Source organism: Genypterus blacodes, unplaced genomic scaffold (assembly GCF_046128005.1).
Source record: "Genypterus blacodes isolate CSIRO-AG114 ecotype Tasmania unplaced genomic scaffold, CSIRO-AGI_Gbla_v1 ptg000032l_1, whole genome shotgun sequence".
Taxonomy (NCBI): Eukaryota; Metazoa; Chordata; class Actinopteri; order Ophidiiformes; family Ophidiidae; genus Genypterus; species Genypterus blacodes.
Window position 1 is genome coordinate 7,995,809 of NW_027466845.1, and position 23,080 is coordinate 8,018,888.

At 42.2% G+C, this 23,080-nt stretch overlaps 1 protein-coding gene and 1 non-coding gene across 5 annotated transcripts in view; one reads left to right on the forward strand and one right to left on the reverse strand.

Annotated features, from left to right (window-relative positions):
* elna (elastin a) overlaps window positions 1-23,080 on the reverse strand; it is a 34,791-nt gene that overhangs the window by 9,807 nt on the left and 1,904 nt on the right. For all 4 annotated transcript variants that reach the window (XM_076146521.1, XM_076146522.1, XM_076146520.1 and 1 more), the window contains exons 2-5: window positions 13,104-13,238; window positions 12,408-12,446; window positions 11,742-11,831; window positions 11,532-11,558 (exon numbers count right to left, since the gene is read on the reverse strand). In XM_076146521.1, the coding sequence (XP_076002636.1) occupies window positions 11,532-11,558; window positions 11,742-11,831; window positions 12,408-12,446; window positions 13,104-13,238 (291 nt within the window). The remainder of the gene's footprint in view (window positions 1-11,531; window positions 11,559-11,741; window positions 11,832-12,407; window positions 12,447-13,103; window positions 13,239-23,080) is intronic.
* Window positions 12,095-12,166, forward strand: trnaa-cgc (transfer RNA alanine (anticodon CGC)). The gene has a single exon. It is a non-coding gene; the product is annotated as a tRNA-Ala (tRNA).

Consider the following 23,080-nt stretch of genomic DNA (forward strand, 5'->3'; position numbering starts at 1 on the left):
GCAAATCCCAACCGCCTGGGAGACTCAACGGACAAAAAAATGTTATGCTGCATTCTAAACACTGGAGGGAGCAGTCGGTTCTTACTGTGACCGCAAATCCCAAGATGTTTCATGGGTGGCTAGACTGAAACACGTATAAGTAAAAGAAAGAAAGTCCCTCTCCCATGTGGTGGTTACACATGAATTAAGTCACATTACAACTTGGGTTTCTGCTCAGTGATGATAACAAGGAGCGTGAGGAGAAGACGGGTTACAGAAAGAACTGTATGAGAGGAGAAGAACTGCATGTTTTCAGTCCTGAAATGAAGGATTATAGTTCCAGATGAGGTCCAAATTGAATTTTAAAAAGCTAATGTCATACACTGGAGAGTGAGAGTTTTACCGTTACTTCGATGTTGTTGTATTTACCTGTGATTTGGCAGGCGTGCAAAATACATAAAATAAAGTAGACCCCTCCCCAACTTGGCTGGTGGAAATCCACCTCCTTTCATCACCACCGGCAACATGTTGGATGAAGTAACCGTTGCCTTTAGTTCCAAACTATTCCACTGATTTAATGAGAGACAACATAAACATGAAATGACCCATAATGACAAGTGGCAAAGTTCTGTCCAGCATGTGAAAGGAAGTGTGAATGCTGAAGAAAAACCCAAGTTTCTATGTAAATGATCGGTGTTTACTTTTCTTAGGCTTGACGAACAGTTTGCTTTTACTTTAAGAGAAACAGTGAAGCAAAGCTGCAGGCTGAAAAGATGAATCACAGGCAAAGACATTGAAGTAATAAATGCTCATAAAAACAAGCAGAAATTTTATAGCAAATGGTTTGCCAGCGAGCAAGTCCACCATTTGTTTTCATTAATACTTGTACCGTGGGTGAGAACAGCTAAGGCATGGGAACAAGGCCGAATGCTGGATGAAAGAAGAGAGAGAGAGACAAGAGGGAGAGAGAGAGAGGGAGACAGAGAGTAGACCGGAGGGTGAGAACTGGTAGACGGTCCAGGAATCTGTGGGGTGCAGGCAGAGATGCTGAGGAGGTGGAGGAATGTGCTGGAAGAGAGAATGACAGGGGGAGAAAGATGGAAGTGTGGGGTTTCATGACCCAGTCAAAACAAATATGGGCACAGGCCTCACAGAGTGCTTGGCAACCCCACTGAGCATGCACCGCGAGCTCAGACGCTAAGCTAAGCGCCCTTGCGAAAATCCGTCTTGGTCCAAGCGATTCTCCACGATTGCTCAACATCCCCAGATACAACTGGAAGTAATAACAGCAATAACTTCTAGTATATATCAGGCTGATCTGGGGCTTTTCCTGTCCCTGACTCTCTCACACTGACACAAGAAATTTGTCTCATTTATCGTTAATGTCTTGTCAAATGTATCACAAAACTGAAAAAGAAATTGGGATATGACAAAAAACGGACAGAAGAAACACAGCAGAACTTCATGTTCCTCACTTCACTGGAGCTGCAGATTAACGAGCTACAATTGGGAAAGATACCAACTTTACCACTTTTTCCCAGTAGCTTGGTAGTAGCACAAAATAACGTAATATTCTCCAGCTCAACTTTTTTCCTCGAATAAGAGGCTTTCTGTGTGTGTGTGTTTGTGCGAGATGATCACTGTTATTGTGCTGTTGCACAGTAATTGTATTCAAAACACACACAACCATGGACTGAACTCTCAAATTCAGCTGCCAGCATCGCAGCTCCCCTGAACACCAGCATGTATACTTTTCCAGGTCACAACTAATTATTTTCCATGACTCCAATGATTTGTAACAAAAACAATTCTGTAACTGTTTTGTTGTAAAGCTCCACAAATATTGCCCCTTAAAGTAAATTCTGAGGAGCTTGTAGTGTAGCTCACTACTTTCAACTGTTTTAAATCAGCTTGAAGAGCTAACATTCAACATCCCCTAACAGTGTGTGTGTGCGTGTGTGTTTGAGAGAGTGTGTGTGTGTGTGTGTGTGTGTGTGTGTGTGTGTATGTGAGGTTGAAATATAGTACTGTACATGTGAGGATGAGAGAGGTTGTATGTGTAATTGGGAGAGAAACATGAAGAGAGCGGAGATGGGCGGCATGGTGGAGACGCTTAGGTTCCCCATCAATCATCTGGCCCACCTGTTCTCACATGTGCATGACCCAACCTGGATCTGGCAGTCTGTGCTCAGGGTCGACCAGCACCTGCTGCACTGAGCTCAACGCTGATTTCAGATTTTGGAAAACAAGATGCAGACACGAGAAGGCTGAGAGGGTGTGTGTGTGTGTGTGTGTGTGTGTGTGAGACAATGAGGCCTTGGGCAAAAAGAAACTTGCCACAGGAACTCTAGTTCTGACATCACTAGGCATCGTGGGGATGAAAGGGGTCCAGATACAAACGGCCCTGGAGGGTTTGTATTTTCAGGGTCAGAGCAAGAGGACAAGCTAACAAACTAGAGCTTTGTAAGCCTGGAGTCCTTCCATTGATTGTATATTTGGAGGATGGAGGATGGGGTTTACTTACAAAAGTCCCCCGCCTCAGTTGTGTTTACTCCAACTTGTCGGCTCAAAGAAGCATGCTTTTGTTGGAATACTATTATTACTGCGTGTCGGCTGAAGCAAATAGATCTGTCTTAGCTCACACTTTATTGCATGTCTACGTTAATGTTGTTTGTTGTCAAAAACCACAGACATGTTACAGCTTTTCTTTGGTGCTGTTCCCAGCGTTTGCTTGATTACTGACACGTTGAAGGATTTCTGTACACTGATGCAGTGGCTGATTGCACAGTGACCCTCAGGGCATAACAGGACGCCTGGGAGAAGAGTTGAAAGCCCAACAACTTTTGGGCCCAAGACTGAGTAAGACTACGAAAGGCCAATGCCTTAAATGCTCGATGGAAGAGACAGAAACCCAATACTACACGGGAGAGAGAGCTGGAGGCCAAGGAAACTGGACGATACATGCAGTTTGTAGATGCTTCATAGTTTCCTTCCATTACAATAGTACTATAGTGTGACAGAAACATGGTTCAAGAGCCAGTTTCTATTCAGAAAAGACAGCTGTGCAGTGGCAAGTGCACCAGCAGGTTGTCAAGGTGAGGTTTAGGATGGTGTGGCAGTAAGTCATTGAGCGTCCAACCCAGTGGCGGTGATTCATGTGTGGTTTGGTTGCCGCCGGTGTAAGAGTGGCGTCGGTTCGGAAGCAGGGGTAAATGCGAGACTGTTCTTGCTTTGACAAAGAAGCAGTCATATTTTCAGAGACGTGCGAGCGATGCAGGAAATCGGGGCCCGGTAACATCTGTGTGCATCGCTATGAAAACAAATGACACAGACTAAAACTGGCCAGACAGTCCAGCTAGTTTGTTCAGCCACTAGTCATGTTCACAAACTCGGATCCAGCACAAGCGGTGGATGCGAGCCAGTGTGAATAGAAAGTTCTGTTTTTAATTTCACCCCTGAAACATCTCGCTTGTGCTCCCACCGGGGTTAGGTAAGGTAATCCTCCTGCTTCAGAACCACAGGAATACAAGGACATTAATCAAAACATTGTCTTCAGCTCAGTTGCTTTCTCCGATTCTTCTCCCCTTTCTCCATAGAACTGTTTTTCTTACCCCTCCAGCTGGTGTCAAAGGGGTTGCACCCACTGATTCTGAGGTGTTAATAGCAGCAACCAGGGGAAGCCAAACATGTGAAATTAAAGACAAATCCACTCGCTCCTTTCCACATCCTCCCTTTCACTCCCCATTCGCTCTCTCTCTCTTTCTCTGCCTCATGAACCAGCTGTGTATGGTGAAGGGTTTAATTTACGAGAGCAACGAATTCCATGGCAGGTTTCCACCTTTACCGACGGCAAGCGCACAGAAAGCACTCCTCATGGCTGAAGCTCTGGAATGTCTAGGAAACCTCTGGGACTCGTTTCTCGCCGTCGTCTTTGTTTCAGCTCCTATTAAATCAGGCAATTTGGCCCGAGAACAAATGTTTGTTTACAGCGAATACACGGGGGGGGATTACATGTTACCTCTCTATTACTCTATGAGTTAAAAAACCGGAGTCAATCAGAGGAGCGTGATATTATAGATATACAGATGATTAAAGCAGCATGATGTAACGTTTGGAACTAGAAAGATTCTCTTCATATTAACTTAGATACGTAACAGTGATAGGTGAGGCAGATCCGGTCTGGCGTCAGTTCAGACATTGGCCTTCATCTTGTTGTCATTATATATTTTTTGCTTTTAACAGGTCGAAAAACAGAACACATTATGGCATAAACAAAGTGCCAATACGGCTGTCTTTCAGTTTTGAGGTAATTTCTCGTCCTCAGGCCAAATGAATGAAGGACACAGTGTGGTAGCACTCACTAAGGAGGATTGGGCTGTGCTGTAATGGTAGTTTAGAACTGAAGCAGTTCTATTACATTTTAATATGTGTAGAGACTGATCAGCAGACACCGAGTGAACCTCTGAGTGAACTTGGTGTAAGAATGAAGTTTGATCTCAGGAAGCTTGATTCCCTCCCAGCGTTATGTCGCCATAGCAAATTGATGCTGTGCTGCAAAAGGCCACAACCTTGGAACGAAAGGCGTTGAACAATGTCTCCCCCCCCCCCGCCCCTTGGCTAACCCTTCGGATCACACTCCTGTCTGAAGCACAGACACCTCTTCAGACGAAACACAGCTCGGCAAGGCTGTTACACTGGCAGGCTACACGGCCAACGGATTTAACCACAATGCAGGGCAGTGCAGTACATTTCAGTCCTCACCACACAATCCCTGTGTTGGGACATCAAGGTAACATCTCAGTCAAACGTGGAGACCAAACTCTAATATGTCAACCCTCTTATCTACCTGGGGTGCTGTGGTGACATCATCTAAAAGCAAATAAATAACAATAACGCAGCGCTAAGAGGCCAATGCCAAAAACTACAAAGTACTGCTTTAATGGGCCTTGAGAGTCTTAAGTCCAACTCAATCACGGGATAGAGCACACAGTCGATGCTAAAATGAAGAATAGGTGGTAAAAAAAAAAGTAAAGTGAAAATGCTGTAATTATCTGTAATGTGAGGGGAAGCCTCATATCTTCAGCTTGAAAGGCTTTCCAGAGGTCTCCAGTGAGTCTGTGTTTTCATGTGACTGACAGGTGAATTCTGCTCTTCGGCAGCGGTCCCATATAAATTTTTACTTCGAAAGAAAAGCCCTTCATTATGTCCTCCACTGACATGACACCAGATTTTTATCAGTATCAAATTATCACACTGTTGTCGTTCCAAGTTAGTGGATTGATTGCATACTTGTGAGGTGATGCAGGACGAGCTGGAGGAAAGCAGAATGATGCGAGCTGATGCAGTGATTCCAGATCGCGTGAGACAAGTGGACGCACTGAATCTCCTGTTGCTTCCTCTCCTCCTCCCTCGCCTGTGACCTCCCCTGCTCCTTGTCACTTTCAGGTTCTCTGTACTGTCAGTCACGGGCACCGAGCTGTGAATAGCGGAGCCTTTCACATGCTGGACTAATTAAGTATTAGCACAATCGCACGGCTACACACAACCGCACTGTCTTGATGGCTGGTGTGAGCTGGCCAACTTTGGCGGCAAGCCTTTTATTGTTTTCACTTTTCCTTTTCCATGGAGTCATTGACACTATCAATGATGTCCCAGAGCGTCAGCCTTCCTTTTTGCCAGATGACCCAAAGTGCACAACTGTCAGAGACGGAGACGGCGAGAGAGGGAAAGGGTTTACGTCTCCCTCATTCTACCCTCGTGTTCTGCTTGTGGGACAGCTCCCAGGCCAAAGAGTGTGTTATGAAACGGGACCTTTGTTCGTCTGGTTGTTGGGTGGTCATTACTATGTGGTCATTTTCAATTTCAGCGAGGTGATACTCTACAGTATATCATAAAAAAAAAACGGGGAATGTGTTGTATTCATTATACGGTAAGTGCTTGGAGTTTGGTGACGTGTGCCAGCAGCCCACGCACCAGGCATCAGAACACACACATCCTCTCAGAGGCATTGAGCAAATCTTACAAAAGGCTCCAACTTAAAGGCAAAACAGTCATTACACGTATGCCGATTACAAGCGCTGCCACCGTGCCGAGCCAGCCAGCCCTGCCCGCTGACGTGTGCGGGTGTCTGACCTCACCAACCTCATACGGTCCTCGCGACTCTTTCACTCCAGTGCTACTTTACAAGCCGTGTAGTATCCCTGGTTTCCCACACACATCTGTGAAAAAGAACACTACTGCTATCCTTAATTCAAGTCGTGCACAGTTGCGATACACCAGATCCACTGCCTCTGTGATGATGTCATTATCTATGCTATTTCTCAAACGGGGAGGACCACACACACGCTATAAGCTTTCAAACAGACAACACAATCTTGCAAGTGTACTTTCATCTTTTCACTTTCACTTGTGCAGGAATGCTACAGTTATTCTGCCCATACTAAATTAATCTAACAAGTATTTCTTTACAAGTGCTGATAGAACAGCCCATTTTAGTTTGGCGCAGTTTTAACCGGCGGTACAATGCAGACACACAGCCAGCATTTGTGTACATTTCCATATTCACCTGACGGTAGTACATAAAGTAAACGTGTAATCAGATCATTACATTGTGAAAGCTCATTTCTGGCCAGTATGTGTTTGTTTGAAGACGATGGGCGGTGCAATCCATGCATAGGTTGAGAAAACAGGTCAACAAATGGCGAGCGTGGCCATGGTATGTAAAAGTTGGCCAAGTGTGTTTCCTCCCGCAGATGGTCCACATATGCATCGAGCTGCCATTCCACTGAATACCTTTCTGACAACTCAGGGTTGAGAAAGGAGGCTAACGATGGACATGTCGGCTCGCCTCAGAACATGCACATTGAAACACAGAGGTTAGGTTGAGTCAGCCTCAAAAGCATTTTCCAAGTTCCTCCGTCATTGCGCAGGGGTACGATCCCCCCACCGTCGCATTCCACGTGTTTGCCACGGCGGACACATGGGACACGGATGCAAACGCTCTCATGAGAGAATTGAGGGAGAATCGCATCAATCAGTACGCTTAGACACCAATATGTGAATGAATTATATGTCATTAATCAAAATATAATACAATTGTAAATCGTGTTGTTCAGGCATAAAAATGTTGTAGAACATTTCCTCATGCATTTCCTCAACAACAACACATTATGTCAGTTGCAACACCATGGAATCCTTTTCATTTTGCCACTGTATACATTTTAATTAGCAATTATATTGATTGCATGTCGAATGAATCAGTATTGACTTTACAAAGTTCCACAAAGGGTTTTGTAATGTACCAGCACTGCCTCCTCCTGAAATGGTTTCAGCAGGTATTTGCAAATTACGGAAATTCGAATAGTGGAATTGTTTATTGGAACTGCATTGTAAACTGAATATGTTGACAGCAACCTGAAGAATCTCAACCTTGTAAGATCAGCGTACGCCCAGCACGTCCTGTGCTTTAACCTTGTTTAGACAGATTTTTAATTACCTCCGCTGGCTGGTGTTCTAAGGTTATTACTAGAGAAGATTTCAGGAAATAACAATAACAAGTTCCAGCTTTACTTAAGAACAGAATCATTATATAAAGGAATTTCATGACTTTTCCAAAACTTTTAGGATATGTCATCATTTTCCAAAATGTTTCCAGGTCTATAAAACACATATTCAAATTCCTCAGCTTCTCCAGGATTTTCACGACCATAGAAACCCTGTATATATGCTGAGGCTCATTGGTTCACAGTTGACGTCATTTATAACGCTGTCAACTGTATTTATCTTTACAAGTCACTCACTTGCTTGAGCGTCGATACCTTGGACAGTCTTGAGAGGATCTTTAGCACGAGAGAACCCACAGGGGGAAAATGATTTTTAGAATTCTTGCATATGTGACTTGTTGACTTGTGGTGATCTGTCTTCATGGACTCTTAGGGAAATAGGAGCGAGAGATTTCACCATCACTATATAAACAACACTTAGGCCTCGCCGCCAGATGGACGGGAAGCTGGGTCCATGCTCCAGACCTGCTGGCAACCACAGCAGGGGAGAGGCTGTGAGAACATGCCAAGGGACGGCTCATCAATTTAAGCAGTGAACAGGAACCAAATTAGGGTTTGCGGTCACTTGTGAGTGACCACACAAACATGATGCTGGTGAAAAGTTGGAAAAGCTGTGGTTAACCAAACAAGACAATATGAGTTTATTGTAAGGGACGCCGCACTCTGTGGTGTGAGAGATTGATTTCACCTGATGAATAACAAATGGAGCTTATCTTATCTCCCTTCACTCTGTTATCATTTTAACTCTGGCTGAGGCGATAATTAGATTCCAGAGAGTGCTGATATCATCTGATGATATCAACGAACAATGATTATTGTGGAATTAACAGGCGTTTGCAATGACAACAAACAGGCGGCATGCTGGCTGCACATATATTGGGTGGGCTTAGTGGGGTGTGGGAGCTTTTGATTCCCTGCAGACACTTTTGTTCGGGTAATGGGAGGGACACGTATGAAGACACTTAGTATTTATGTGTGAAAGTGTCCGCGCGCACGTTTGCATATCCATGTGAAGTTAATAAACATATTTGCATAAGTGCACACAATCCCTGTCATGCACATTCGCAAGCTTTCCAGCGTCTGACAGCTCTGAGCTCCGGTAATGAAAAGCACATGTGTTCCAGCAGACGAAACCTCCGCCAGGCTCATCTTCTTTTGGCTAAACATCCTCAGCTTAATCTATCAGTCTGCTTCTCTTTCAGCAACATCTCCAAGCATCCAAGCATGTGTGTAATGAATGTGCAGGTCTCTATGGCGTGTGTGTGTGTGTGTGTCTGTGGTAGCGTATGTATACATCCCTCTTCTGCTTCTACCCATATCTCCTCGACCCTGTCATCTCTGTCATCTCATTTATCTTCTCTCCTAGAGCTGCAAAGCCTGCAAGTTCCCCAAACGCGTCTTTGAACAAGATCCAATCTTGAGGAAAATATAGTCCAACATCAACTACAGATGCAGTGCTATGATCTATGAAAACAAGACACTCCAGGTCAGAAAAGTCGCACAAAAGGCGAATGGCTGAGTGAAATCGTGCTTCTCCATACTGAGTAAGGTCTTGCAAAATGAATGCACTTGAATTTCGGGTGCTGTTCATGCATAATCACAAAAATATGGGGAGAGGGAATGGAGAGTCATTGAAATATGTGTTAGAACTGATTAATCATTGCTGCGTGAGAGGAAACTGTACCTGTTTTTCTGATACATCTATCGCCCACCTTGAAAAGTCAACTGCAGTAGAATTCAACCAGCTGAAACAGAAACTCCTATGTTTCTTATTAACGCTCAAAGTGACAAAGAGCCAGCCTGCAAAAGCCAAGTTTTGGTAATTAAACCATGTCTAGGTCTGAATCTACCGTGGCCAGAGGGAACGCGGGGAAATAGATGGCGTCCAACAGCTGTGCATAAGAAGAAATTTCCCTTTTTCCAGCTTTCGGTCAAAGCTGGATGCTGACAGGATTCACAATTAGTGTAACATTTACAAGGTCTTGCATGAGCTACGCTGCAATTCAATGCAGTCACGCTACTCCTATCGCCAGCTGCTGTTCTCCATTACAGGCCAGGCAAGGTGTGTCTGTGGAATGCAGTGTCGTTGCCTGGCCGAATGGCAGCTCTCGGTGTGTGTGCGTGTATGTGTGTGAGTGCGTCTGTGTATGTGAGAGGGAACGGCTTGCAGGTGTGTCTCGTGTGTGAGCTTTACATACTGAAGGTTAACAAACGAAGGCTCAAACATTGTCTTAATTTGGTTGTAGCGTAGAATTTCATCTGGCGTGTTTTCTGAGGCACAAGCCAAACATGGACGAACTGATCCAAATTAATTCAACCTGCTATTGTGTGAGGCTTCTCCGCTGCCGAAATGCTGGCCTGCATTAGTAAGGTAATGGAAACTCTATACTTTATATAGTATGTTGAAAGTTCTAAAACTCTACGTCACTTCAGCCAACATCTTGATGAAATAGAAATATCACGTGTAAAGCTACCATTGATGGGAAATCATATTCAGAAAAGCCATGAAAGGGGAGCGTGTTACAGCTCCTTTGTGACTGTAAATCTTTCATTTCATAAAGGTCGTATAACCTTAGCTAACCCTCAAGTGTCACCTTGGCAAGAGTTGTTTCCTCTTTTCTATACAGCAGGTGGTTGTCTTGGAAAACCACAAGACGATTTTGGGCCAAATCCCCCCTGATTTCTTTATTAATAAGTCATGGTTACAGGATAATTACTTCCTGGACAAGACTTAGTAAGGTTTCGGAACAAGACAATTATCCTGTGGCCTCGAGATAATTATCTGAAAATGTTTATTTACACCAAAGACACATCCATTATGCTGTGATTAAGGTAAATTGATTTTTTTGGGAAACATCTTAATGTGATTGAAATTGGCACAAACTGATGAATGTTTACTCCGGTTTACTCAGAGTAACTGAATAGATTATACGTTTAGAAATAGATTTATTTGCCACTCCTACACATTTCCATGCTGGGATTAGACAAAACCTTGAATATATTATTTGAACGGTAGAATGCTACTCATTCCTTCCATGTATATTGCTTAATCACATTTTGGCTCAAATCCTACTAGGGACAAGAAATCAGAGTACTGAGTGCATGTAAACATACTGACTGCAACTACTGTTTTTCCCACTGATATCATTTCCGCCTTGGAGCCCTGCTGAGATCGTGGCATTACATGGAATCTTTTTTTAATAGTTGTACTCTGCTGATCACAGCCAACATCAACTTCCACCTAGCAGTGGATATTAGGTAATTTTCACAAAATGTGCTCTCAAACTGCTCAGACGAGGCAGTGGGGGTGTGGCGCTCTTCGGGGAGCCTTCCGTAACTTCACGTCTAATCAGGAGTATAAGACGATTGCTTGGTTCCTTATCTTCCTCGGCACATAGCAGTTGGCAACGATTATATCAGCAACGCTTATGGAAATGACACCATGGATAAACACTGTTAATGCACCAATGCAGTGCAGACTGAAGTAAGGAAAATATTGACCGTACAGTATCAGGGAGATGGGCTGTGGTAACTTTCAACAAGAAGGTTTCCAGATATTGTGCAGGTCTAACATTATAATAACATTAATCAGTGCAATAGCACCATTGTTTGGCCAAGTGTTGATGGCAAGTTGCACTCTGCCAATCATCACTGTGTAATACAGCAGAGGTGTAGAAGTGGAATCTCTGTGTGGTCGCACCCAGTCAGGATGTGTTAAACACAGCCAAGATAAACCCACGAAAACACACGCGCGATAAAATCAAAGGTTTGTTTCTCTATGCCACTGCCCGAGTCTCTGCAGGTCCAGTCCCACTGCTGCTGTGTGAGCTTAATGCATCCTACACATTAACATACAACAATACATTGTATTTCACTTTCACGTTATTGACTCGGATTGCAGTGGAGTGCAAAACCAACAAACTCTGTTTTGCTTGGATGAGATGTGATGAGATGATATGTGTTTAGATACTATTGTTACAGGTGCATTACCTGGTTTAGGGGCCTTTCCACCTCCTCCTACAAAGGGGAAAAAAAAACAACTCAATAGCATGTTTCTAAAAAATACTCAAAACAACACAAAGGTCTAAGGTTTAATACCTCAGGACCTGCAGTATTTAAGTGAACTTATATCATTTTAGATACTGCATATTATTTTTCAGGATGATGTGGAGATTTGGGTTAAACACCTGAACAACATACCTCCTCCTGGTACTATTCCAGTACCGTAGCCACCAACTCCTGGTACCACACCCCCAGGGCCCACACCACGCCCCCCTCCATAAGCTCCTGCTGTTGGGGTCAAAGAGACAGAGGCAGGGTCATCATCTTGCTCCCCTTCTTCATCATCCTCAGCATTGTCAACATCAACATCATAGTATACCTCAAACGGTGGTGTTACCCATAAAATAACCACCTCACATCTTCAAAACTATAATCTGATCATGGCCTCCATTAGGGGCCCGAGAGCTCAAGGGGTGGCAGTGTCAAAGCCTAATGCATAATGATTAAAAAAAAGTAACAGTGTAAAGACGAGTGCTACCATAGGTTCATGTGGGGATGTAGCTCAGTGGTAGAGCGCATGCTTCGCATGTATGAGGTCCTGGGTTCAATCCCCAGCATCTCCATTTAGGGATTTCTTACTTGCATTAGAGCCTATAAAAAAACTTGTAGTGGACTCGGCAAAATCCCAAAGACCCTACAAAACAGGCTATACAATAACTAACAACATGAATGAACATACAAAGCAAAGTACAAATCTCAAACCAACCCATTTGAATCACCCTTGGTCAATCATTTCAGCTCAGGGTAAACTTGATGGGCTTTGTTTATGTTTTCTTCAGTAGAGAAAGTTGTAAATCTACTCACCTGCAGCTTTAGCTGGCTTATAGCCTCCTCCAGCAGCGCCTTGGAAAACAAAAGCCACACAGTCATGGTACACCTACATGTTCTGATACAATAAATTGCTATCTGGCCTCATCACACCAGCTACTGTATTTCTGTTGCTCCATTTGAAGATACATTGTGTCACTTCCTGTTACACAAGACAGACCAGCAAAAAATTGAAACCACACACGTCTGAAAAGTATTCAATTATTGTAATAATTATTTATGTAAGGAAATAGATATAAGAGTATTTGTGATTAATTCTAGGAAGGTGGTATTTTTTATGGGTTTTGTCTAATGAGAACATGAAGAATACATCCTGTGACTGAGCTGTTGCAGACCATTCAAAGGTCATTTCAAACAGGAATGCAGCTGCGAAATGTTTGCATAATTTTGTACATGACAACACAGCTATGTCACATGAAGATTCATATATAGATGTTTTCTCTATTAAGTTCCTAATAACACAGACGGAGGCAAGTTGGATTTTAGTTTCATGTTACTTTTAGGTCTGACAAGCAGCTTTTATTTGTCTTTCCTGTCCAGTTGCTTCTGGGCCACAGTAGTATGACTTAATTGCAATACCTCTGGTAAAGACAAACAGACTTTGTTTGTTCTGGCTGAGTTCTGAATCATTTTGGTTCACACTGTCCCGAACGTCAATGGATTGTGTGTTACCTGGAAAGAATCCAGTTCCTGCTCCAGTACCTCCTGGTCTAAGACCTCCTGGTCCAAAGCCTCCAGGTCCAACACCTCCGGGCCCAAAGCCTCCGGGCCCAACACCTCCTGGTCCAACACCTCCTGGTCCAACACCTGGAACACACAACAGATATAGGAAGTCATTTCGCTATCACCCAACCCATCAGCCGGTGGCTAAAATGGTGGCCAAACAATCTTAGCCATCAATGTCCTTTTCATTTTATTGCACAGCTTATAACAACATTTCTAAACAATGAGCCCATTCATTACACCAACATTCCTCAACACATTCATCATCTGTGACCCAGACTGAAATCCTGAAAACCCTCTGCCCCGGGTTAAAGTAGTGATGGGGCGCACAATAAAACTGGTTCCAGGGTACGATAGAAGAAAGAAAAAAATCTCCTCCTGAGCGTGAGGAGGTGAAAACTCGAATTGTTTTCGTTCTGATGAGGTACTGCAGTTGGAAGCCTTCTTTCATTGAACACAGTGGACACCCCCTCAATACCCCCCGGCCTTCTTTTGCCTGATTTTTGGCTGCGGCCCAGATTAACTCCTCAGATGCTCATTCTGGACCCTGGTCAAGGAGGCCTCATGTGTGCAAAGAACAACAACAGAAACAAAAAGGGAGAAGAAAAGATGGCTCAAGTTGTTCTGGGATAACAAACAGATAAATCCAACGGGACCGCTGAGCTCCGGCCAGAATTACGAAGTTGTATTTTTTTAAAGGAAAACCTGGTTTGTATCATCCAAAAAAACACAGTGGAATGGAGAGAATGGAACTGTGAGACAAAAATGATTATGTATAATGACTCCTACATGTGTTGGGAGGCCAATTAATTTAAAGCATATGTCATAGACATTCATATGTTTATTAGTGAGTACTGTGTCTATGCTGCCCGTTGTGTTCTGTCCACAGAGTGCGGCCATTAGGAGAGGAACATTATAAGGTATTACTGTCTGGTCTAGTTGACTTGTATGAGTGAAAATGTATGAAATATAACCTTTACACTAATTTGATATGATAGGAAAAGCAAAATGTAACCCTGAGCAAAGTATATCTGCCTGTGTGTTACCAAAAATAAGCTGTGGCTCTAAATATGTTTGCACCATCACAGTGAACTTTTGATAATTTGCATTGCAAACTGGAGTTAACTAAATGTCTTTTCAGTGTCAATCAACAAGCAACCAGCGCGTGCGAAGTGCAGAAACATTTTGTATTCTGTCATTTTGAAATAAAAACGAAAATGAAAACAAGGCCTGTTTCATTAAAATTCTGACAACAAAATACATTTTTGTGTTGTTTGTCCTTTTCTAGTATTTTACAGAGCCAGCAACAGCAACAAAACACAAACATCCAATATACTTCAGAACAAAGTGCAAAAATGACACGTTTTTCAAAAAGTGAATTGAGTGGTGTGTGTGCACATGAGGGGTGTTTTGGTACTCGACAGCAAGAATATGACTTCAGGAGAAGACAAACTTTGCCTACAATGGCCTCTCTCAAGTCCTACAAAGGTTTAATATGGGGTTGTGCCCTTCACAATACCCCCTTGATGCCCCCTTGACCTTACGGACAGATTAGAGGGAGGATGTCTTATAACTCATCTGAACTGGGCTAAGAAGGAGCTGGATGAGCATAAAGCCGATCCGGTTTCCTGAGGTTTGGCCTACAGAGAAAGAAACAATCCGGCAAGGCTAAAATAAAAAAGAAGAATAAAGACTAATTTCCACTGTTCTGTTTTTGATTATCAACAATTTAACTCAATACAGGTCTGTGTGTGTGCTGGTGTGTGTGTATGTGTCCAAGCAATTGGCTCCATGGCAGAGCACTCAGGTGGAGGCACGGCACAACCAGGATGGGGTGATTGTTCTCAACTTTGCTCCTTTATTTCACAATCAAAGGAAGGATTTCCTGTCTCGGCACTGCAAGCGAGGCAGAGGAGTGTGAGTCTGCTCCAGTTCTCCTTTCCTCAGATCCCGTCATGCTACCGTACCACAAGACTACACCAGAGAGCATTAGGTTCACTGAGCAGCCAAAGCAGAGAAATTATTTCATATTCCAGCGTTTGCCCAGAGTCTTCGCAACGTGATTAATGTTGGCGAGTTCAAAACCCTGGGAAAGAATTTTTGAACATTTATTACAATGCAGCGGCTTTTAATAGTAGTTTGATGTTGCTAAAACAATGGGGGAGCTCAGGGAGGAAAAGATAAGAAAGTAAAATCGGTCTTATGTGAACAAACCCCAAAACATATCACATAATAATGACAAATTAGAGGCTATTTGAATCTAACAAATTACTCTTCCATGCTGGGTTTCCACACTTAACACCATTTAACTTCCAAACATTTTCCGATCACATAATAAGTAAAGCAATTCAATCTGTTATGTGAGTGTAATTGTGGATTGGAATATGAACAGAAAATCGGAAATCTTATAATTGATGTTATTAAGCAGACAACAGGTGTTTTTCAAACCAAATGTCTGGCACTGTGATAATGTGAGTCTCTACCGACTGTAGCTGCAGTCAAGCAAACAGGGAATCACCTCAGATAACGTCTCATAGCGACCACGACTGTGTGGTTTCCTGAAGTGATATGAGAGCAGATTACCAGGAAATAAAAATGTCAGCATTGTTTTCACTCCTGAGGATACAGCTCAACTTGTCAAACCGATGTTTTCCTACTATGAATGACTGTGGAAGGTTGTGGCCTGAGGACATATGCTTAGCGATACAGACAACAACCTGTAACAGCTCTGATAGTGCTGAGTGTCTCTGAGTGCATCAGGAGGGTGATGCTGCATGCAGACAGGCAGGAATCCTAAGGGTGGTCACTGCTCCACTCTGGACTTGATTGCAGTCCAAACTTAGAAGACACAAAGTGGATGAGGTGCCTCTTCTATCTGCCGGTGGCAATGTGCACTGTGAAATAAATACTGGGACTACTGGGCCCTCCAAAGCCATCCAAAACGAGACTTATGTCATTATAAATTTGATATATATTATTATATTCCATGTAGCCCTAGTGACCAGTTATCCCCTGGTTCCTTTTTGAGACAATATTGGCTATAGACAAGAAAATTACTTGTTTTCTGATCAAATTTTCTGGGCTTTTTTTCCATCCTATCAACTCCCACACATCTCTTAAAGCGAGAATGCACATGCATGTCCTCAATAGCAAACATACTGAGTTATTCTGTGCCTATCTTTATCGGAGCTACTCTACACTGTGCTGATCCTGGAGCTTGCACTCAGGTTTAGCTCTTGTTTTAATGCAGCGTTTGAAAGGATGTAGGGCCAAAACAAGCAAGTGAGTGTACAGATGACATTTGCCTGATCAGGAATTAAAGGTTTAAGTGAGCGCATTGGTTGTCGCGGCTACCATCCTTGAACTTGTGAAAGGAGTAAAGGAATATTCCAGCATGAGTATGTACGCTTAAACGTATGTGTGTGTGCATTTCAGATCCTGTTTACTGCATCATTGGGTGACCTCAACTCACAATCCCCCCAATGTGTTTGTTTTGTTGTAGTCATAGTTGCCATGTGTTGTTGTCTAGTTCTCAGGCAGTGCCCCTTCGGCGACTGCCATCTACATTTATTCTTGTTATTATCAGCAAAGTCACTGTACTGTTCTAGAAGATTCAATTATGTTGTCCACACTTGGGTCTAATTTAACTCATTACACACATATTGGTAATGGACGAGCCTGTGTGGAGCTGAAGATTGCTTACATGTGTCCAATTAGTAGCACTACTGTGCCACATTAGTGACCCAGATGGGCTGAGAAAGATGGGGACACTGAATACTAACTCATGTGTGGCCCACAGCTGGAGACTGCAAAGGCAGCAAGTTCTTCTCCTTGAGTGACACTGAATCTTCTTTATCCATCTACACACAGTAGATGCGTAAATGTTGTAACTGTGCAGGAACTATTTAACTTACACATTATATTATCTACAGTTTGACCAGTTAATTGTAGTAAATTTGAAGTGTGTGACAGTGGTTTCTCCTATTCCAGTATCATTTAAATGTAGTTAAGATGAAACAGTGACAAAGACTGTATCTGACCTCAGGATGTTTAGTTTTGGAGTGTGATAATGGATGATGGATAGTGACATATTTATCAGCTGTTGCTGAGAGATATTCAATTTAATATTCAACGGACTGTCAGACTGAGACTACAGCATTCAACAGTCTAAGTTTAAAATTGTGTCATAGCATATGTGGAAATGTTATACAGGATCCAATAGGATGAGTTATGTTGGATAATGGTAGATTTAATGACTGAATATCAAAGGCGTTAGAGCATTTTAGGGCAGAACTCCCGTTACCTCCCCTGTTAATGACACGTTTTATGATTCCTGTTTGTGACTTGAATAAGGAGTTTAGTTTTACTTCGGCTGGTGAGTAATCTGACATTTCAATGAACCTTCGCTGCGTTTGTTCAATAATTGGTCTTTTAGTGAATAAATAAATGCCAGTGAGTTGATGGAACAATTTGCACGGTGCTAAGGCTTGCAAAACAAACTCAATACTCACACATGCAACCTCACAAAGGCTTATTACAGTTTTACCTTTTACTTAAGGTTTCAGACGGCCTGTACCAGTCATGATCACAGTGTGGCGTTAAGTCAGACAGGAAAACAATACTGTCATGTGTTTACACCGTTTTAACCACCTGGCATTCACAGAAGTCTGCAGCAATAATTCCATCCATGTTGATACAATGAGAATATGCTTTGGCAAACCAACAACTGTTTTCTGTGTTCAGACTCATCCAAAACCACTGTCCCCGAAGAGGAGATTTGATTTGCTCTTAACGGAAATCTCTCATACCGAAACCCAGAGCAGCAGTGCGGTGAAGCCAACACTGTGGTTCCTGGCACCCATCCGCCCTCTGCTATCAGACATGTGACAGCTGGACGACTATCTGTCCCTCTCTTTGCATTGTGTAGTTTCCACAGAGTGTTGAGAGGTGGAAAGTTTAGGGAGCATCTGAGAAAGTGGAGATCAAAAATGAATAGGATCATCACATGGACCTCTCCTGCCATCTCCACCTCCATGTGTGTGACTTCTTCTCTCTTTCTCAGCGACACATCTGCGACGCAGAGCTTTGTTGTGATGTATGCACAGACAACTAAACAGGCTGCCCACAGATGGCACTATTTAAAAAAAAAAGGAATAGTAGTAGATTCTTAAGTTCTCGTTCATTTGCACACCCCTGACTGAAGCCGACGGTGGATCACTGGAGGGCTAAGGAGAACACGCCTTTGAAACTGAAAAACAGGAAAGGATTTGCAACAGCTGTGGATTCCTCCTGTATAAGTATTTTAGAGTTTATACTGAGCATGACGAAAACTTAAGTTGCGCTCGATAACCATCAGAAACGTGAAATGACTACGAGCTCTACAGTAGCAGAATAAACACAGCACATTTTGATTTCATTCCAGGAATTTGACTTATCGCTCCACTTCCTACAGTGGGATTGATACAGTTATAGGGGTAACAAAGGTGCGTCTGATTATATCTGATAAAATATGAGCCATTTCACTTTTTATATGTGCACTTCATAGTTTGCTTTCATCTCTGCTTCTCTCCTATAAACAGCGGTCTATTTTACTATTTTTTATTTATGTGTGTTTTTTATTTTACTTGGTTTGGTGTTTCTTTAATATTTCATATTTTATTATACTGTGTATGCAGTAGCAGGCTTGGATGAGACCTCTGTGACAAAGACGATGTTGACCCCTTGACGACGGTCTGGATGGTGGCGGCACATGAAAATTCTTACAGCCATTCAGATTCAGTCACAGCTAATGATGTTACATTAAATGATGTCACTATGCTGCGCACTGTGATATGATTATTTTTCAGCAATGTGACTATGGTTCAAACTTTGAGAAAGACATTAATAGGATTCTGCATGTTTCCGACAAACAGGCAGACAAATTACGTAATAACAGTTTGAGGAGAGTCTGTCCGCTGAGGAAACAGATGCAGAACAGTTGTGTTTTACTCAGACTATGACATTTATGTGCTTCAGTAAATTGATTTACAATCACATTTTAAAGGTCAGAGTAAGCAGACTTTGATTAATAATCTAAGTTGATTGTAAAAACACACATTTAAGTTTATTTTACTCTCTTTACAGCATGTTTGATATTGGAAATAATTTGTAACTCATCATCAACAGCACGCAGCAGGAGAAGCTGACATTTGGCTTTGTGCAAAGACTTTGTTTTCAGTTAATTTGTGTTCATCAGTCAGGTACAACTGATTAAATATAAACAATGTTGACTGTGGACAGCATTATAACAATTTATTCTGTAAATTGGATGATTTATTTGTTGTTATTTTGTGTTTTGGAACCCTGTAAATACTATGGCTCAGAGACTGAATAGTGATGTGGAAGATGACTGACAGAAGACTCATCAATCATATTCATGAGCAGGTTACAGACATTTCCACATTCAGTTTTAATCTGGCAAGAACAAAAGCAGTTTGCATAGCAGCAGGGGGAGAAGAATGCATAAAATCTGTGATTTATGAGCAGGGGAACAAAATCCTCATGATCTGCCCAGTTTGTTACAGTGAATGTGGGAATTGAAAGTGCATTAGTTCAAGTGCTAAAACCAAAAACAAAACATTTCCCAAAAATTTGAAAAAGTTTTGTTTGGCTCGGAGTGAAACTGATAGAGGCTGAAGCCCTAATAAGCAATGGTAACAAAAATAATCCTAATCTTATGCAGGTATTTAAAATGATAACAGAACACACAACCTTTCCATGCCAGAAAACTTTCATTAAATAGAATAATGTGTTTTTAATCAGATGTCATTTTATTACCAGCTTTCAAGTTCTTCAGTGACAGCTGTTGCTTAGCTTTTATGGAGATTTTAAACAAATGCACAACATTTTGTTCTCTGTTCCTTATCATTAAAGCATAATGGCATGAGTGCTCTTAATAAGCTCCAATAACTCACTCCATATAAAAGAGCTGACATGGACCTGAGGAAAAAGACCAAATGAATGTGTACCGAATAAAGAAACAGCTCCATTCCCTTGATTTATGACAGTCGTAAAACAAAACTCTTTAAACTACGAGCCATGCCATCTTTTCCTCTGAATTAACATCTTTCTTTGAGGATAGACGCATATGTCTGCCTTTCTTTAGGGTTTCCTCTTCCATTACTGTTCCATGACGTAAAATATAAAACAACCTTTACAATGACAATAGATCAACATGGACCCAAAACATCTTCAACAAGCCAGGTAATTCAAATATCTTCAATGTTTTCACTTCTCGGGTTTGGACTGGACTGGTCTAAATTAAGATTCTTAAAAAATGACATTCCATTACTTTTCTTGGGAAATTTCTACATTTTATCAAACATTTACAGCATGGAAAACACATTTTCAAACTCGATGACTTTTCTGGGATTTGCCTGAGCATAGAAACCCTGATATCCTTATTAAAATTGGAGCAGAGAAACCTCGGGCAGTATGCCATGATTGGTCAAGAAGTGAAATAAGCAGAACAAATTCCTGACAGGAGCCATTTCAGATTGCTGGCCCAGTGAGACTGATGCTAACTGCTCACAGAGCAGAGTGGCTGGAATTAATCATCTCTGTTAATGTGCTTCTTTGTTGAACACTTGGCACCAGCTTACCACAGACCAAACATCTGACTGGGAGATGCTAGGACTGACATTACACACAACCAAAGCGTAAGAGCAAAACAAACTATAAACTGATATTCGTTCCCAGCCATGATAAGATTGGTATTGAATAAACAGCTCTGTGTGTGCAACTGCGCACATGGAGTATCTACTTACATGCAGGTCGTAGCCATTCAAGTATGTTGTGTTAGATCACAAATCATGTCAGCCGTCCATTCATAAAGGAATTGGATTGCATTAAACAGTCCATCTGTGTTATACACATTGACTCATAGTAAAACATGATGTGGACATTTCCATTGTTCTACTTTTGAATTATGTTTTTTTACAAGCAACTCATCCATCTCATTCCTCTGGTACGATCTCTCTGACACTCTTTCAACAGTTACAATAAAAAAAGTGACTGGAAAGCCTTAAAATGAAAGTAATCGCTCCTGGCGATTAGGTTTGATTCATACAGGGCCCACTCTTTCAAGTGCAACTGCAAAACATGGACAGATCATCTTTTAAACTCGGAACACTTTCCCAGCACATGAGCCAAGGTTGGACATAAATATGTAGAAATAACAGTTCTTTCACAATCCCAAATCCTGGTCACAAACTGAATGTAACCAAGAGGCTCGTACCCAAATGAATGAGATCACCGTTCAGCAAATTACACCAAACCACTTAACATCAACACATTACAATGCTTGTGTGGATCCAGCATTGAAGAAGAAGAGGAAGAAACTGAACCAAAGACTCGAAGAAGGAATGTTTGTGTCTTCCTCAGGCAGGACTTCAAAAGAAGTATTCCTTAAACAGCTATGAGGAGTTGTTGAGCCCATAGACGCTTGTGTGTCACATTAATCCCTTCTGCTGTGGTTTGCACCCAAGCTTGCCAAAAGAGGGATTAACTCCAAAGAGGTGTTCACTACACATGCTATCAATAAAGCCTCAAGCACCGCTCACTTACAGAATCGAGGCAATCAGATTGGGTATCTACCAGCAATTGTGGTCATGGTGTAATTCATCACTTGAGTTTCCGTGACAACCGAAGCATGCCATCAAATCCATACTGATTTCAGCTTCACCTGCAGCCAACGGAGTGTCACTGATGGGGAGAATTCATGTATTAAATTCCTCTGAAGTCTCGGGGCTGCACACTACCAATGCCAAATGAGGCAAACTGGCTTCCAGCAGCACGACAACAAATCAAACAACCTCTTTAATTCTTTTGAGACCGTGAAGGAACAGAGCAGCAGTTTTGCTGTTTTTATCCTTCATTGGTCTCTGCTCATTAGAACTGCCGTATTACTTTGTCCATCACGAAACCAAAGCAGCTAACTTGGGCACGAGTATGTTGGTTGGTTTCCTGGAGGACTTAAGGCTGCAGTGTGCTACATGCAACCAAGCCTGTCTGACTCACTCAGAGACCACGCCAGATGGTATAAATGTAAACGTGTTTTCAGAATCGCCAGGTGGAATGGAATGAATGGGGTAATTTAGAGAGAGATAACAGCTCACACTTTCACTTCCAATTAATTCCTCACAGTTAAGACACAATGACAGAAACTGCTGTGTGAAGTGGGTGTGCCTGGTGGAGCCGAGCAACTCCAGATCTACGGCCTAGTGCCTTGATACAAATCCCTTCCAGAGTGTGCATTTATTGTCTTTTAAGTTATGTAATCAGAATAAGTCAAATTAAGACAGGGGAGCGCAGCATTTAACCCCGGTTTTCAGGAGTGATTAACCGAAGACCCATTTCTGATGGTGGGGGAGTGCAAGCTGTTCACTCTTTCTCTTTATTAGCTCTGTGAGGAATGAGCTTGATTAAATTCTGAGTCCTAAGTTGAGGAATCTATTCAAAGAATTTTATCAACAGTCTGGGCCTGTGTTGGATTCTCATGTAATCTGAAAAAGGCCACTGAGCCCAGGCTACGTCAACACACTCATTTACATCAGAATAACATTTAGTTCAGTGTAGCCATCTGACAGATGTTGTCTGTTTATAAAAATGCAAAGAAAGTCTGACTACTTCATCGTATACGGGAGAACAAACAAACACTCTACAGTACCTGCACATGGTTAAAGGATAACAAGACAATGGACATATTTATTAACAGAATCCCTCCCAGATGTTTCCTCTAGGATTCTCACTCATTTACACTAGTCAATGAAAAACATTCGGACAGATGCACTGCATCATAACCGCAGAGGAGAGCATTGCAAGAACAAGTGCTGTTTTGTGTTGAAGGAGTACTGTGAAATGAAATGAGTGGTTTGGGTGTTAATGAG